The following is an 18956-nucleotide window of genomic DNA, read 5'->3' on the forward strand; positions in this document are numbered from 1 at the left end:
CCAAACCAGAAAGAACTAGACTTAGGAACCAAACTCAGGTTGCTGTGGTGAACAGGGCAGAATCTTAGCATTAGGTGGCCACCACTGCTCCTTCAGTTTGGCCTTGGCTAGTAAAAGATGGCCTTATTACGTAGACGAAACCTCTTAGGTTAAAAAAAAAAAAAAAAAAAAAAAAAAGTTTTAAAAAGTCCTTTCTGCTAACTGGATTTTTTTTTTTCTTTTTGCAGCTACCGGAGTTTTAGCCAATTCAGATGCCTTGTTCCCCATAATTTAGAACATTCCTTTGGATTTGACCAAGTCAGGAAAAGATGGTCATACTTCACGGGAGAAATGTGAAACAACAACAAAACCCCAAACATAAACAAAAACAGTTAAGCAAAACAAACAAATTCATACGATTACCAAGTGTTCTAACAGTAAGGAGAAATGAAAACCAGCTGGTTGGTAATCTTAACTTTTAGTCATTAAGGAACATTTTTAAGACAAAACTCTAATTCAGCTACTTACCTGGAAATAAAGCTCAGGCTGATGATCGCTTTCTACCATCATAGAGAGGCAGGAAAAAACTCACACCTTCTCTGTCAGAAGCAAGTTGAAACTCAAGAAAGAAGGTGCCTGCTCTCCATCATCATGGAAGCAGGAAAACTTGCCTTCCTTGTTGGAAATGAGTAAAACTTCAGAAAAGGAGTTGTACAGCAAAATAACTTCAAGTAGCAACCAAATTTTGGGAGATCAGGGACTCTCTGCAGGGGAGAAACTCCCCAAGCTCCACAAATTATCCTATTGGTTTGAGAAATAAAGATAACCCAGGTTGGTATCAAGCAAAAATAAAAGATTTATCAAAGGTCAGGGCCATCTTTGTAACATCCTTCTCTGCCTTTTTTTTAATCTTTATTGGTATAAAGTTTGTTTTGTCAGGATAGGATTGCAACATCTGCTTTTTTCTGTTTTCCATTTGCTTGAAATATTTTTCTCCATTCCTTTATTTTGAGCCTATGTGTGGCATCGCATGTATGATAGGTCTCTTGAAGACAGAATACTCAAATGGGTCTTGGTTCTTTATCCAGCTTGCCCCTCTGTGTCTTTCATATGAAGCATTTAGCCCATTTACATTTAAGGTTAGTAATGATATGTGTGGATTTGATCCTGTCATCATGCTGTTGGCTGCTTATTCTGCAGACTTGTCTATGTGGTTTTTAGCATCACTGGTCTGTGTACTTCAGTGCGTTTTTGTAGTGGCTGGTGATGATCTTTTCTTTCCATAGTTAGTGCTTCCTTCAGGAGCTCTTTTAAGGCAGGTCTGGTAGTAATGAATTCCCTCAGCATTTGCTTCTCTGAAAAGGATCCTATTTCTTCATTTATGAAGCTTAGTTTGGCTGGACATGAAATTCTGGGTTGAAATTTCTTTTAATAAGTTCAATATTGGGCCCTACAATCTCCTCTGGCTTGTAGGGTTTGAGCTGAGAAGTCTGCTGTAAGTCTGTTGGGATTCCCTTTGTAGGTGACCTCACCTTTCTCCCTAGCTGCTTTTAACGTTTTTTTCTTTCATTTCGACCCTGGAGAATCTGATGATTAAGTGTCTTGGGGACGATCTTCTCGTGGCATATCTTACTGGGGTTCTCTGGATCTCTTGAATTTGAATGTTGGCCTGTCTGGCTGGGTTGGGAATATTCTCATGAATGATATTCTGAAATATTTTTCCAAGTTGGTTCCATTCTCATCTTTCAGGTATATTAATCAGTAATACATTTGGTCTCTTTACATAATCCCTTATTTCTCAAAGGTTTTGTTCATTCCTTTTCATTCTTTTTTCCCCCATTCTTGTCTGCATGTTTTATTTCAGAAAGCCAGTTTTCAAGCTCTGAGATTCTTCTCTCTGCTTGGTCTATTCTGCTAGTTGGTCTTGCACATGAGATGGGGCTGGTATGACCTCAGCACTCCTTAGTCTACTTGCCTCTCCCAGGGCCCCAGCCTGGCCACACCTGCTTACAGGGCACTCTCAGGTGCCCACACACACTACAAGAATTTTCGTAATGCAATCACACACAATCACCTTGTGACTGCATTATCAAAATTCTTGTAGTGTGCTTTTCAACTCTATCAGGTCGGTTATGTTCTTCTTTATACTGGCTATTTTGTCTGTTAGCTCCTGCAATGTTTTACAATGATTTTTAGCTTCCTTGCATTGGATTACAACATACTTCTTTCACTCAGTGAACTTTGTTCCTACCCAAGTTCTGAATTCTACTTGTATCATTTCAGACATCTCAGCCTTAGCCCAGTTCTGAACACTTGCTGGAGAGTTAATACAGTCATTTGGAGGAAAGAAGGCATGCTGACTTTTTGAGTTTTCAGTGTTCTTACACAGATTCTTTCTCATCTGTATAGGCTTACCACACCTTCAACTTTTGAGGTTGCTGACCTTTGGACAGGGCATTTTTTTTTAATCATATTTGATGACTTTGAGAGTTTGATTGTGGTGTAAGGTGGATTCAGCCAACTGGCTTTGTTTCTGGAGGATTTTAGGGGGCCAACATTCAGCTCCCAATTGCTGGACTGTGTGCCTTAACATGGGGAACTTGTATTGGGCCCCAACTTTGTTCCCTGGCTCCTCCAGGTTTGGAGTCCACTGTACTGGGGGACCAAAGTGCAGCAGCTGCAGCAGAGTGCTAGCAGATGCAAAAGTGCCACCTCCCTGCAGGCATTCACCCAGTGGTGGAAGCAAGACAGCTGGGGTGGGGGCCAGGGGGCCCTGCTGACTGTGTGTGCTGTTGCACTGGAGGAGGTACTGGTTTGGGGTGGGGTGCTGGCAAGTGCAGGTCTGGGTGCCTTCTCTGTGCCCCCCAAGCAACAGCGGTTGCTCAGGGTATAAGAGGGTCCCTTTTTCTCTGTACAGCATTAGCTCAAAGGCAAGGTGCTGGCGGGGTGGGCATTTTTGGCTCTGTGCCCACCATAGCTCCATCTTCAATGGCAGTTGACGTGTGTTGGGGTGTGTGGCTGCACTCCCGTGTGCTGGCAGGGCAAGTACAGCAAAACCCACCTGTGTAGACACACACCAGCAAAGTGATGTAGGAAGTTTCCATATAAAGAGCTGCAGTATGGAGAGGCAATGTGCAGGCTGGTGCATGCCTGTAGGGGCCACACTGCTTCAGCTCTCCACTGGTCAAGCACAGTCCACTGGCACAGAAGCTATGGCGTGGGCACCCAAGAGTGCCCTGTAAGCAAGTGTGGCCAGGCTGGGGCCCTGGAAGAGGCAAACAGACTAAGGAGTGCTGAGGTCAGACCAGCCCCATCTCATGTGCAAGATTGCCCAGCAGATATCAGGTCTGAGAGGAGAACTCTCTCAAAAGTAAAGACCCAGCACAGCTAAGCTGCTCTACAAAAATGTGGCCAGACTTCTTTTTTAAGCAAGTCCCCTTTTTTAAGAAGGGAACTCTCAGACCTGATCTCTGCTGGGCAATCTTACACGAGATGTGGTTGGTCTGACCTCAGCACTCCTAAAGTGGAGTTAGATAGCTGTCCCTGCTATCTAACTTGTTAGAAGAGCAAGTGGAGCTTAGATAGCTGTCCCTGCCCTCTGGGCTCCACATGAGCTGGCTTGCTGCTCCACCACTTTGCTTGTCTCCTGGGGACTCTACCCCAGAGAGATGTGAGTTAGCAATCACTAAGTGCAATCAGCCAGGATGGAGGGTCTGTGCTGTGGGCCAAGCCAGGGTTCCCTGTCTGGTGATGAGCAGTGGAGGGTGTGTGGGACCCATGGAAGATGGGCTGACATGCTCCTTGAGCCAAATTCAGTTTGTGGGAGGTGTCCATACAGCACTTAAAGTCTTTGCTCCCTTGATATTCTGAGGGTAGCAAGGACAGTTCCACTCCAGAGGCAGTGGCAGAGAGGATTTCAGTTGCTCCTGGAAGCTCTGTCCAGGGAACTGCCAAGTTGCTACTGGCTTGATAGCTTTGGTGGGGCGTTGTCTAGAGACTCAGGCCAGGAGGACCTGCCCATCAAGGAGATATGGAAACTGGCACCCACGTAACTGTCCGGCCACTTTTCCATAGGGCTGCTGTGGCATGCTGGAAGTCCACTCCAGTCCCTAGTTGCCTCGGATTTTCCAGTGCCTGATGGTATCACCAGTGAAGCCTGCGAAAAGGCAAAGACGACAGCCTGCCCCTTCCTCTGGGAGCTCTGTACCACTGAGGTACGAACCTGTTGCCAATCTGAACACACCTGTAGGAGGTGGCTGGAGGCAAGTTGAGAAGTCTTGCCTAGACAGGAGGAACAAGAACAGGGACTTGCTTAAAAAAAGAGGTCTGGTCACATTTTTGCAGAGCAGCTGTGCTGTGCTGGGGGTTCACTTCAGCACCTGGTCACCTCAGACACTCTGAAGCCCTAAGGCTGAAATGGCTAAGTTACCCAAACAGCAAAGATGACAGTCTGGTCCTCCCCCTGGGAGCTCTGACCCAGGGGGCCTGAAACCTCTGTCGGCCAGAGAACAGCAGTGAAGTTAGCCAGAGACCCTGGTTGAAAGGCTCCATCCAGTGATGAGAAAAACGTGGTCAGGGACTGACTTAAAAAAGAGCCTGGCTATGTTTTGGTAGGATGGCTGTGCTGTGCTGGGGTACCACTTCCACCCCGGTCAGCTTGGGCTCTCCAAAGCCTGAAGGCCAGAACGGCTAGTCCCCCAAACATCAAAGGTGGTGGCTGCCCCTCTCCTCTGGTAACCCTGTCCCAGTGGGGGTTTCAAATCTCTGTTGGCTGGGGAATACTGGTGGGGGTAGCTGGAGGACCCAGTTGGGAGGTCCTGTCCAGTGAGGAGGAACAGCATCAGGGGCCTGCTTACAGAAGCAATCTGGCCACGATTTGGTAAAGCAGCTGTGTTGTGCTGCAGGATCTCTTCTGCCCCTGATCAGTTTGTACTCTCCAAAGCCAGCAGGCTGGAATGGCTAAGTTGCCCAAACAGGAAAGATGCCTGCCCCATCTTTTCTCTCAGAGTTTATCTTGTGTGATGGAGCTTCATTTTTAGGGTGTTAATTTTACTGTCAGCATTAGAGAGTTGTTCAGAAAGAATCTCACTGTTATCTTTTAGGTTAGACATATGAAAATTCACTGTCTCCTGTAAATAAACCCATTCATGTCTTGTTCTCTGGAAAGACGTCTCTTTCTGCTATCTGACTTTGGTCACAGTCATGCAGAGCAGCAACCAGTCTACCATGAAATGACTGAATTTCTGTTTCCAGTCATTCCTTGTTGTGTTTTACATTCTTCAGCTCAGAACGGAGCATTTTATTCTCAGTTGTCAAAATGCTAAGCTGTCCATTGTACTGAAATACTGTTTTTGCTAATGCTTCCTCAATGTTATAGCCTTTAGAAGATTATCATGCTCTTCTTTCACACTTTCAATATCCTCAAAATATTTCTTTTCCTTTATCTCACTCTGATGTTTTATTGTATCCAGTTCCAGTCTTAGCATGGCAATTTCTTCCTGCAACATGCTATTTTCATGCAAGAGATCTTTTTCTTTCTTTTGGCTAAGAGAAACCTAAGTAAACAAAGGAAACTTTTAGTTAGCACTCAATAGAATGACATGTTATAATTTCTTCTGAAATTAAAGAGTAACCTGTATATTTGTATAATGAAAGAATTCCCACAGTGAATATTTAACTGGAAAAAACGTTGGACAAAACTTCAAACCTAAGAGAGTGTAAATTCCCAAAAGTTTAAATATCTATTTAAAGACCATGAAAAATAAATCACTAGAGGATTTTTAAGAATCTCAGAATTGGAAAAGCCTTTCTCTGAATTACAAAAAACCCAGAAAGCATAAAATATAAGATTAATACATTTGACTATATTTTAAAAACTGGGTATACACTCTTGATAACCACCTATAATCTATAAACCACACCACTGTAAGAGCCTTAGCTATGCATATATTTGGATAGAAGCAATTTCTCAAAGTTCTTTAATTTCCTTTTTGTGAATAAGCTTTTTCCGAATGAATTTTCTGAATGAATATTTTCTGAATAAACTTTCTGTATAAACTTTTTCTGAACAAACTTTCCTTTTATGAATAAACTGACTTCTCCATTAATATGTTAAGAAGATGAACTAATGTCCAAAAACTAGAAAATCTGTTGTTAGTTGTAAAACTTATTTTTGAAGTTGTAAAGATCATCAATTCTTATGAAAAATATCAAATGCTTCTCCTTTGGATTGAGGCCATTGTAAATGTCACTATTCGACCGCTGCAGGCAAATGGAGCTGAATTAAGAACATAGCTTTATGTTATATATACATGTATAGATATATGATAAAGAATATATAGGATATATATATACACATGTATATATACATACGTGTGTGTATGTGTATATATATCTATGATTTAAAAATCCTTTATACTTTCCAAAATACATAGAGTTGGTGTTTCAAATATATACACATATAAAAACATTTGAAAATGGCTAAGAAAAATATCTCAGAATTCATTTTCTTTTCAGCCATTTCTATCTGCTTTTGTTTGTTAGTCAGAATCTCGTCTAGCAATATTCTAGCATTATGTTCTTCGGAAAGTTGCTTCTGGGTATCATTTCATTCCTGCACAACCTAGAGATACAGTACATTTTTGGTTTAACAGGACTGAAAAAGAAAGTCTAAAAGAGCAGAACCTCTGTTATAAAACTGTTAAAAGAAAGTAGCCTATTAAAACACAAAAATTTTTAACCCTCAAGAATCAAATTTTAATTGCATACATGAGAGCTAAATTTCTCTAAGAGGAGAAACAGTTCTTACCTATATAAAGATACAGTATTGTGTAATAAAATTTCTTTCAAAACATTTAACACATTTTAGTTTGAAAGCTATTTAGCCTGTATTTTAATATAAAAATCCACAAATGAGCATTTATGTTAGTGATTAAACTCAACTTATCCTCCATTTCTTTATTTTGAAAACACAGATTGAGATGCCAAGGTTTACAATAAAATAATTGTAACTATAAATGTCATAGCTCATTATAAAAATTAGATAACAGTTTTGGTGTGTTTACACCTAAATAACATACTACATTAAATCAAAGGAATATAAGTAATACTGATGAAATATAAAGTTGGAAATATAAAGTTTTCATCAGAAATTTACCTGATCCAAATTCTTGGCTTGTGTTTTCAGAGTCCGTTTCAGTTGTTGGTTCATTTCAACATCTTTCCCATATTCCTCTTCTTTTCTTTTTAACTCTTCACTACCTTTTTTATACAACATATCAGCGTCCTTTCTCTTTTCTTCTCGTTTTAAGGTCAATCTATACAGTTAAATATAGTTACAATAAAATTCATTTTGTTAGAAAATAAAAAAGTTTATTTTGTGACGTGGCTCTTCCTGAATAGGTTTATTATACAAATAAAATTTCTGTGTTCTTGACTATTTTTTCTTTCCAGTTCTCATGCTTTTAATTTCTTCCTTCAGTCTCTTCCAAGGGACAAATACTTGAAAGGTAGTGAGGAAAGAACATCTTGCTAATTGGTGAGTTTCTGTTACTAGTAACTTCAATAAATATTATGAAAAAGGATATTAGAAATTATTCAGTTAACTTACAAGTTGAAAATTATCTCTTTTCACACAGCCATAGGAACTTCTCAATTATGACAGATCACTTCAAATTAATTAAAAAGAACATACTACTTAAACAAGTTTATAAATTCACTAGAAGAAATTTTATTTTCATGAAATACTGGAGGTATCCCTAAAATGATTTACAGGGCAAGATGGCACTATCAGCTGTCATTCACAGAATGTATATCTGCAGATTAATCCAAGACAAGGCAAAGGGGTCTCACATCTGTTAATCCAGCTGTCCCCAACCATGTTGGCACCAAGGACGGGCTCTTTGGAAGATAATTTTTCCTCAGACCTGAGGTGGGGGGATGGTTCCAGGATGATTCAAGCATGTTACATTTATTGTGTACTTTATTTCTATTAATACTGATTGTAACATATAATGAAATAATTATATAACTCACCATAATGTAGAATCAGTGGGAGCCCTGAGCTTGTTTTCCTGCAACTACATGGTCCCATCTGGGAGTGAGAGGAGACAGTGACAGATCATCAGGCATTAGATTCTCATAAGGAGTGCACAATCTAGATCCCCTGCATGAGCAGCTTACTACAGGGCTCAGGTCACACTTCTTGACAATCTACTGCCACCGCTGATCTGACAGGAGGAGGAGCTCAGGCGGTAATGCAAGTGATAGGGAGTGGCTGTAAACACAGATAAAGCTTCGCTTGCTCACCTGCCACTAACCTTCTGCTGTGTGATCCAGTTCCTAACAGGCCAGGGACTGGTACTGGTCCTTGTCCTGGGGATTGGGAACCCCTGTGTTAACCCATACTTTTTATGTTTATTTTCTGGAAACACTTTCCACTTATATTCTTGATTCCTATATGTTTTATAAACAACTTAGAAATTCCTTTTGGAACAAGGCATGGTCTAGTATTTAAACAATGAAGAATAACATGTGTTTTTAACATAGAACTTTGAATTAATTTTATCTGTGTATAAGAGATGTGAAATAAACTAATCCCTTTCCATTTTAGTTTTCATTTCATGAATATTAAAAATAAAACTGGGAAGTCCTAGGCAGAGAAATTGGGCAAGAGAAATAAAGGGCATCCAAATTGGAAAAGAGGATGTCAAACTATCTCTTCGCCAATGATATGCTCTTATACCTAGAAAACTCTAAAGACTCCTACAAAACACTCCTAGATTTGATAAATGAATTCATTAAAGTCTCAGAGGTTACAAAATAAATGAATACCAATCAGTATCACCACTATACACCAACTACAACAAAGCTGCGAGTCATATGAAGAACCCAAACCCTTTTACAATGGCTGCAAAACTGTAAAATACCTAGGAATATACTTCATGAAGGAGGTGAGTGATCTATATAAGGATAACTGGAAAACACCACTGAAGAAAATAATAGATGACACAAATGAAAATACATCCTATGTTCATGGATTGAAAGAACTGATATTGTGAAAATGACCATAGTGCCCAAAACAGTCTACAGGTTCGATACAATTTCTATCAAAATACCAATGTCATTCTTCATAGAATTATTAAAAAAAACAATGCTGACATTTATGTAGAACCACAAAAGAGCCTGAATAGCAACAGACATATCAAGCAAAAGGAACAAATATGTTGGCATCACATTACCTGACTTCAAATTACACTCTAAGTCTACAGTAACAAAAACAGCATGGTACTGGTATAAAAGTAGATATATAGATCAATGGAACAGAACAGACAAGCCAGAAATAAAGCCACTTACAAGCAAATGATCTTTGAGAAAGGATATAAAAACATACACTGGAGAAAGTACATGTTATTTAATAAATGGTGCTGGGAGAAAAAGACAGCCACATGTAGAAGAATGAAACTGGATCTCTATCTCTAACCAGACATAAAAATTAATTCAACATGGATTAAAGGCCTAAACCTAAGACCTGAAAACACTGGTTTAGGCAAAGATTTATGATGAAGACCCTAAAAGCAAATGCAACAAAAATGAAAATAAATAAATAAATATGGCCTAATTAAACTAAAAAGCTTCAGCACAGCAAAAGAAATAGTCCATCAGAGTAAACCAACAACCTATAGAATGGGAAAAATACTTGTAAATTATGAATCTAACAAAGGACGAATATCCATAATCTACAAGAAATTCAAACAAATCAGCAGGAAAAATACAAATAATTCCATTAAAAAGTGTGCACATGACATGAATAGACATTTCTCAAAAGAAGATGTACGAACAGTGAACAAGCATATAAAAACATGCTAAACATCACTCATCATCAGGGAAATGTAAAATAAAACAACAATAAGATATCACCTCACTGTAGCCAGAATGGCCATTATTAAAAATCAAAAAACAATAGACAGTGGTGTGGATGTGGCGAAAAGAGAACACTGCTGGTAGGAATGCAAATTAGTACAAAATATATGGAAAACAGTATGGAGATTTCTCAAAGAACTAGAAATAGATCCTACCATTCTATCCAGCATTCTCATTTCTGGGTATCTACCCAAAAGAAATCATTAAATCAAAAAGACACCTGCATACGTGTGTTTACTGCAGCACAATTCACAATATGCAAAGATATGGAATCAACCAGTGTCCATTAACTGGTGAGTGGAATAAAGAAAATGTGATATATACACATATATATGTGTGTGTGTATATATATGTATATATACATATCCATACCACAGAATACTACTCAGCCATAAAGAAGAATGAAATAATGCTTTTTGCAGCAAACTGGATGGAGCTAGAAGCCCTTATTCTAAGTGAAGTAACTCAGGAATGGAACAACAAATACCACATGTTCTCATTTATAAGCGGGAGCTGTGCTAGGGGTATATAAAGGTAGGCAGAGTGGTATAATGACATTGAAGACTCAGAAGAAGAAAGGGTAGAAGAAAGGTGAACAATAAAAACTACCTATTGGTGATGGGTACACTGAAATCCAGAGTTCACCACTATACAATTCATCCATGTAACCAAATACCACTTGTACCCCTACAGCTATTGAAATATAAATAAATAAATTTAAACAGGGAGAAAAAAAGAATAAAACTATATAAAGTTTTAAAGAAGTGTTCTGGTTTGAGACAAATGGCCACTTCATGCTCTGTTAGTTGAACTGTAAATTAATGCAAATTTTTTTTTAATTTTAATTTCCAGAGTACATGTGCAGAATGCGCAGATCTGTTTCATAGGTAAACATGTGCCATGGTGGTTTGCTGCACCTACCAACCCATCACCTAGGTATTAAGCTCAGCATGCATTAAATACAAATATTCTTGAGGACAATTTAGAAATATTGATCCAAGGCCTTTTTTTGAAAGTTTCTATATTTTAACCAAAAAATTCTATATTAAAGATTTATTCAAAGTAAATAATTAGAAATGTAGAAAATGATTTATATAAAAGACGTTCTGGGCTGTGTGCGATGGCTCACACCTGTAATCCCAATGCTTTGGGAGGCTCAGGCAGGAGGATTGTTGGAGGTCAGTAGTTGGAGGTCATTCTGGGCAACATAGTGAGACCTTGTCTCAATGAAAAATATAAAAAGTTAGCCAGGCATGGGGGTGTGTGCCTTAGTCCTAGCTACTTAGGAAATTGAGGCAAGAGGATCTGTTGAGCCCAAAAGTTCAAAGTTGAAATGAGCTATGATTGCACCATGGCACTCTAGCCTCAGTGACAGAGCAAAACCCTGTCTAGTAATAATGTCTAATAAGAGTGTCTAACAAGTGTTTAATGATAATAATAGTAACAATGAAAGATGTTCCTTGCAGCATTAATTCTAATACAAATGAATTTAAAACCCCAAATTCAATTTGTTAAATAGATTTCTATATGGCGGACTTCTATATAGCCATTAAAATCATGATTTAAAAGAATACGCAATTATCAGAAGAATCACAGTTAAGAATTTGTTATATTATTTCTAAGATTTTCATACTCTACAAGACCAAGACGTTTTCTCCCGTTCAGCCCCAGAAAGTCAGCAATCACAATAATTCTCACATATACCTTTAGTATAAATAGTTAAAATATTCTTTAAAACCAGAATGTCATACCTCAGAGTGGAGAGTTCTTGCTCCCATTCATCTTTTTCATGCTCTAACTATAATTGTGTTTCTTTTGTTTCAGACAGCTTCTTTTGTAGTACATGAATCATATTTTCCATTTGTTCAATTTCTACTGTAAGTTGTTCACAGTGATTATTTTTAAGTTCTAGTAAGTGTTCATCTGAAAGAACTGCAGCCTGGATTTTTGATAGGCTAGCAGAATCTGCATCGGGGGAAAACAAGGTGGAAATAAAATCTATGTGTACTTTTTGGATATAAAGTCCTGTGCATTTTAACATTCACCCATCCATACACCAAACAAATATGCACTGAGTTCCTACCATGTGGAAGACATTCTACTGAGCTCTGCAGGTAAAACAAACAGTAACTCTGTTCTTGTTTAGCTTTAGCTGTAGTGAAGAACAAATAATAAATACAAATTCAGATAGATGCTGCAAGAAAACAGTTCTATGATAACATAGAATTTGATCTATACTGGGCTCAGGAAGATTTCCCTGGGGAAGAGATGGCTACACTGAGTAACGAAGGGTGAGAAGGAAGCAGTTAAGTAAAGGGAGTAGAAAAGCATTCTAGCTAGTCTACGGCATGTGCTGAAGCTCTGCTGCAGTCTGCTTCTGGACACGATGGAGCGGCAGATACTGATTTACCTTCTTGCCTGAAACAAAAACAAGAAAGACAAAATACATAATACAATGATTTTCAAGAACATGGACTGCAGGTAATGAAGACGATGATCCCTGTAAGACAGGAAACAAATGAAGTAAGATTTACAAACACCCCAGCAAACTGACTTGACAAAGTTTCCAGGCCATGACAACAGGAGAAAATAAAACTGAGGTAGAGTCCGCCAGATTCCCTGAGTCGGAACAATGTAGCCGAGAGGCTCAAAAAAAACACCAAGGCAGAAATCACAAAACAGAACACTGGAAAGGAGAGAACAGTATAGGAGAAGAACAATGAAGATCTGCAAAAATATCCTCTTGGGTATTTATTTAACAGAGCAATGAACAGTACATGTGTGCTAGGAAACTACTTGAGACCAGGGGGAAAAAATCCTTAAAAAATTAAAAGAAACAGTGCCTGTTGCTCACATAATGTACCAGGAAGAGTGTCCATTCCTATGACTGATACCGGAAAAACTTCACAGGGCAAAGAATAGCGTTATCAGAAACACCTTGCCTCAAGAGTGGGAAGTTAGACCAAATCATAAAGCAAGACCAGAAAGATCAAGTTGTTTATAAGTAAGTCAACTGTGTCCCAAAATAAATCTCAAGTAGAGGCAAGGAAGACATTTCTTGAAAGCAAATTGCACTAGTAGGAATTAAAATTAAAATCTTAGGACTGGGCCAGGTACGGTGGCTCATACCTGTAACGCCAGCACTTTGGGAGGCCGAGGTGGGCAGATCACTTAAGATCAGGAGTTTGAGACCAGCCTGACCAACATGGTGAAACCCCATCTCTACCGAAAATACAAAGAATTTAGGTGGGCATCATAACAGGCACCTATAACCCCAGCTACTCAGGAGGCTGAGGCAGGAGAATGGCTTGAACCTGGGAGGCGAAGGTTGTAGTGAGTGGTGATCAAGCCACTGTACTCCAGCCTGGGTGACAGAGCAAGACTTGGTCTCAAAAAAAAAAAAAAAAAAAAAAAAAAAGGACTAAAAACAACACTGCTGGATGGAAGTAAATACAGACTAGATATCAGAAAAAAAGAAGATTCATAAATTTGAGACATCAGAGAACTATGAGAAAATTTTAAGCAACAATATATAAGTCCCCAAAGAGGGAGGAAGAGAGAAAGACAAAAGCATAAAGATAAAGTGGCCAGAAACTTTCTAAACGTAATAAAAACTATAATCCCACAAATCCAGGAAGAATCTGGCTGGGAGAGAGAAAATGAAAGTATACTACTCTAATTTTCTTATGCCATATATGATATTATATAATATTGCCTGAAGGTGAACTATGATAAGTTAAAATCATACAGTACAAATTGTAATGCAACCACTAACACAGCAAAAAAAGAGTTATAGACAATAAGTCAAAAAAAGATAAAACTAAATCATAAAAATCACATAACTAATTGAAAAAAAAGCAGGAAAAGAAGGGAACAAAGAACAGCTGGAACTAATGAAAATCAAACAGCATGACAGATAAACTTAACTATTAATATATCAATAATCACATTATAAATAAAACTGGCCTAAAAACCTAAAAGACAGATTGTCAAGCTGTATAAAAAGCAAGATCCTACTCCATGCTACCTATAAGAAACACACTTTAAATGTAAAGATGCAAATTAAAAGGATGAAAAATATAGACCACACAGTTGACAAAAGAAAGCTAAGCAGGAATGATTATGTTAATATCAAAGTAGATTTCACAGCAAAAAAAATATTACTAGCTATAAACAACGTCATTTCATGATAAATGTTCAATTAATCAAGAACATATAAACCTAAATGTTTATGTACCTAGTAACATAACAGCTTTGAAATACATGAGGAAAAACTGATAGAACAAATTGACAAATTCACAGGTATAGTCTGAGATTTCAGTATCGCTTACTCAATATGTGATAGAAAAAGGAGGCAGAAAATCAGCAAGATGAGACTAGACTTGAAGAACACAATGCTTCTCAAGTACCCTTGGAATGCTTAGTAAAACAGACCATATTCTAGGCTATACAATAAATCTTCTTGAAAGAATTAAGTCAAAGGATTTAAGTCATAGAAAGTATGATCCCTGACCACAAAGGAATCAAATTAAAATCACTAAGAAAATATATCATCAAAATACCCAAAAATTTAGAAACAAAGTAACACACATCTAAATAACCCTAGGTCAAAGACGTAATGCAAAGAGAAATTAGAAACTATTTTGAAGTAAATAAAAATGAAAATAGTACATATCAGAATTTGTGGACTATAGCTGCAACGTACTTAAAAAGTTATCACTGAATGTCTATACTGGAAGACTCTCAAATCAATGGCCTTGACTTCTATCTTAAGAAAGTAAAAAAGAAGAAACTACAAAAAGAAAAAAAAGAGAGAGCAAATTAAACCCAAAAGAAGCAGAGGAAATAATATAATAAATATCTGCTACGGTCTGAACATTTGTGTCCTCCTAAAACTCATATGCTGAAACTTAATCACAGAAGTGATGTTATTAGGAACTGCAGCTTTGTGGAGGCAATTAGCTCATGGAATCCAAGCCCTCATGGATGGGATTAGTGCCCTTATCTGAGACCCCAGAGAGCTCATTCACCCCTTCTGTCATATGAAGCACACAGGGGAAAAAAGGGAACATAGGAACCAGGAATTGATCCCTCACCAGAAATTCAATTTTCTGGCACCTTGATCTTGGATTTTGCAACCTCCAGGAATATAAGAAATCAGTTTCTGTTGTTTATAAGCTACCCAGTCTATGGTATTTTGTGATAGCAGGCCAAACAGATGATGACATCAAAGATAAAACCAATAAAACAGAATAGGGAAAATCAATAAAACCAAACACTTCGAGGAGGTCAATGAAAGTGATAAACCTTGATCTAGCCAGGCTGATAATAAAAAAGAGAACAAATTACTAATTTCAGAAATAAGTAATGTAACTTTTTTTTTTTTTTTTTTTTTGGAGATACAGTCTGGCTCTGTTGTCCAGGCTGGAGTGCAGTGGTGCAATCTCAGCTCACTGCAACTTCCACCTCCTGGGTTCAAGAGATTCTCTTGTTTCAGCCTCCTGTGTAGCTGGGATTACAGGTGCCTGCCACCAAGCCCAGCTAACGTTTGCATTTTTAGTAGACATGAGGGGTCTCACCATGTTGGCCAGGCTGGTCTTGAACTCCTGACCTCAGGTGATACACCCTCTCTGGCTTCCCAAAGTGCTGGAATTACAGACATGAGCCACGGTGCCCGGCCCAATGTGACATTTTTATACATTCTACAGATATTAAAAGAATGGAAAGATAATAAGGTGAGCTTTATGTAACTAACCATGACAACTTAGATTAAATGGACACATTCCTTGAAAAATAAAAATTACCAAAGCTCAATCAAGAAGCAATAGATAACCCAAATCACCAAAAGAAAATAAAGTTGAGAAAACTTCAAGCTCAGACAGCTATGCTGGTGAATTCTATCAAACATTTTAGGAAGACATAATATAATTTTACACAAACTCTCCCCTAAAAAATAAAATGGGGAAATACAACACAACTCATTCTATAATGCTAGCATTACCCTGAACCAAATAGTGATATTACAAAAAAGAAAACTCCCTCATGAACATTGACAAAAAATTTAACCAATTTCTGAAGCAATCAAGATATCCTCCAATAGGTGAGTGAACAACCTCTAGTACAGTCATATAATGAACTATTATTCAATGCTAAACAAAAATAAGCTATCGTGTCATAAGACATGGTGGAAACATAAATGCATATTACTAAGTGAACGGCCAATCTGAAGGGTATGCACTGTATGATTTCAACTATATGACATTCTAGAAAAGGCAAAACTATGCATACAGTAAAAAGATCAGTGGTTGCCTGGGGTTGAGGAGGGCAGGAAAGGGCAGACAGGTGAAACACAAAGGAATTTTAGAGCAGTAAAAATAATTTGTACAATACTATAATGATGAATATATGTCCTTTCCAAACCCACATATTGTAGAACACCAAGAGTGCACACTAATATAAACTATAAACTTCGGATGATTATGACATGCCATTTTGATTCATCAATCATATCAACTGTACCACTCTAGTGAGGGATACTGATAATGGGAAAGGCTATGCATGTCTGGGGACAGGAAGTACACAGACAATCTCTGTACCTAATGTTGCTGTGAACCTAAAACTACATTAAAATAGTCTTTTAAAATTTCTAAACAAAATTTTGGCTAACTGGTTACAAATAAATATAGGGTCTAACTTTGTTGCTCAGGTTGGTCTTGAACTCCAGCTTCAAGCAATCCTCCTGCTCTGACCTCCCAAAGTGCTGAAACTACAGGCATGAGCCACCGTGTCCGGCGCCAGTGATATACTATTTTTAAAAAGCCTACATCCTAAGCAAATGGGGTTTATTCTAAAATGCAAGGTTGGTTTAACATTAAAATATTAGTTATTCAACTAATTAAAAAACTAAAACAGAAGAACCTTATGATTATCTCAGTAGATAAAGGCATTTGATAAAATTCAATTTCATTCTTGATTAAAAGAAAAACCCTATCAGCAATCTAAGAATACAAATGAACTTCATCAGCATGACACAAAGCATCTATGATAAACCTACAGCTAACATGTACCACAATGACACACTGAATGCTTTCCCCATATCAGGAACAACACAGGAATGTCTGCTTTCAAAACTTTAGTAAGCATTATGCCAAAGATTCTAGCCAGTGCTGTCAGACAAGAAAAAGAAATAAAAGGTATCCAGGTTGGAAAGAAGAAGTAAAACTGTCTTTATTCACAACCATGATCACGTAATAGGGGCAGATAAACTACAACCTGTGGGCCAGCTTCTTGTTTCTGTAAATAAAGTTTTATTGGAACACAGCTGTGTTCATTAATGTATGTATTCTCCCTGGCTGCTCTCATACTACAATGGCAGAGTTGATTAGCTGCAACAGAGACTGTTTTGCCGCAAGTCTAAAAGATTTCCTATCTTTAGTAAAACAGTAGCTTGAGAATGAAAATATTTGATAATCATTGTTGTATGTATAAAATTTGATCAAATATAATAAAAAAGTTACTAGAACTAATAATAAGTAAGTTTAGCAATGCTGGAGGATACAAAAATCAACATACAAAAATCAGCTGTATTCCTATATACTAGCAATAAACAACTTGAAATTTAAAAAAATATCATAACTTCATTTAAAAAATGAGATACAGATGAATCAGATAAAATAAGGAAACACCAAGGCTGGGTGCAGTGGCTCACACCTATAATCCCAGCACTTTGGGAAGCCAAGCCTGGAGGATCACTTGAGGTCAGGAGTTCAAGCCCAGTCTGGCCAACATAATAAAACCCCATCTCTACTAAAAATAAAAAAGTTAGCTGGGTATGGTGTCTCATGCCTATAATCCCAGCTACTCAGAAGGCTGAGGCAGGAGAATCATTTGAACCCAGGAGGCAGGGGTTGCAGTGAGCCAAGATTGCACCACTGCACTCCAACCTGGGCGACAGAGTGACACTCTGTCTCAAAAAAAAAAAAAAAAACCACGAAACACATATTTAAAAACCTACAAAATATTACTGGGAAAATTAAATTTGACCTATATAAATAGAAACAATTTCATAGGAGTGGAACAATGCATTATCATTAAAATGTCAATCCTCCCCTAATTAATGTATAGATTGAATACAAACTCAGTGTAATTCCCAGAAAGACAGCAGGCTTTTTTTTTTTTTTTTTTTTTTTGAGATGGAGTTTCACTCTCATTGCCCAGGCTGGAGTGCAATGGCACAATCTCGGCTCACTGCAATCTCCGCCTCCTCGGTTCAAGTGATTCTCTTCTGCCTCAGCCTCCTGAGTAGCTGGGATTACAGGCATGCGCCACCACACCTGGCTAATTTTGTGTTTTTAGTAGAGATGGGGTTTCTCCATTTTGGTCAGGCTGGTCCTCAAACTCCTGACCTCGTGATCCACCCGCCTCAGCCTCCCAAAGTGCTGGGATTACAGGTGTGAGCCACCGCACCCGGCTGACAGCAGGCTTTTAAAAAAAAATTAACAATCTGATTCCAAAACTCATGTGGAAATGCAAAAGATCCAGCATAGTCAAAATAACCCTTAAAAAAGAAGAAAACCAAAGGGCTGATGTCAAGATTTAGTATAAATTTACAGTAATGAAAACAGTGTGTTACTATTACAGGTGGAATAGCTCTCAAAGTGTGTGGTACCAAAAGTGTTTTGGGTTTTGGAATATTTGCATATATATAATCTGATATCTCAAGGGTGGAACCCAAGTCTAAACACAAAATACACTTATGTTACAAACACCTTATACGCAGAGCTTAAAGGTAATTTTATGGAATACTTTTAGTAAATTTGCAAATGAAAGTTTGTGAACTTGCGGTCTAGTGTGAAATTTTCTACTTGTGGCATCATGTTGGCACTCAAAAAGTTTTGGATTTTGGAGCATTTCTGATTTTGGATTTTGGATTAGGGATGCTAGACCTACATAAAGAAAGGCAGAAACCAATTTAAGATGGTTCTACTTAGAATTTTTCAACTGTACGATGGGTTTATTGGGGTATTTTTTTTTTAAGATGGAGTCTCGCTCCGTCA

General features: G+C 38.0%; 1 protein-coding gene across 1 annotated transcript in view; it reads right to left on the minus strand.

Annotated features, from left to right (window-relative positions):
* The window catches only part of LOC129042073 (POTE ankyrin domain family member A), a 118466-nt gene that overhangs the window by 71773 nt on the left and 27737 nt on the right, over positions 1-18956 (minus strand). Inside the window, 1 exon segment of the mRNA XM_063668483.1 lies at positions 11652-11865. Within this exon segment, the coding sequence (XP_063524553.1) occupies positions 11699-11865 (167 nt within the window). The 3' untranslated portion in view covers positions 11652-11698.

This window comes from Pongo pygmaeus, chromosome 7 (assembly GCF_028885625.2).
Source record: "Pongo pygmaeus isolate AG05252 chromosome 7, NHGRI_mPonPyg2-v2.0_pri, whole genome shotgun sequence".
Classification (NCBI taxonomy): domain Eukaryota; kingdom Metazoa; phylum Chordata; class Mammalia; order Primates; family Hominidae; genus Pongo; species Pongo pygmaeus.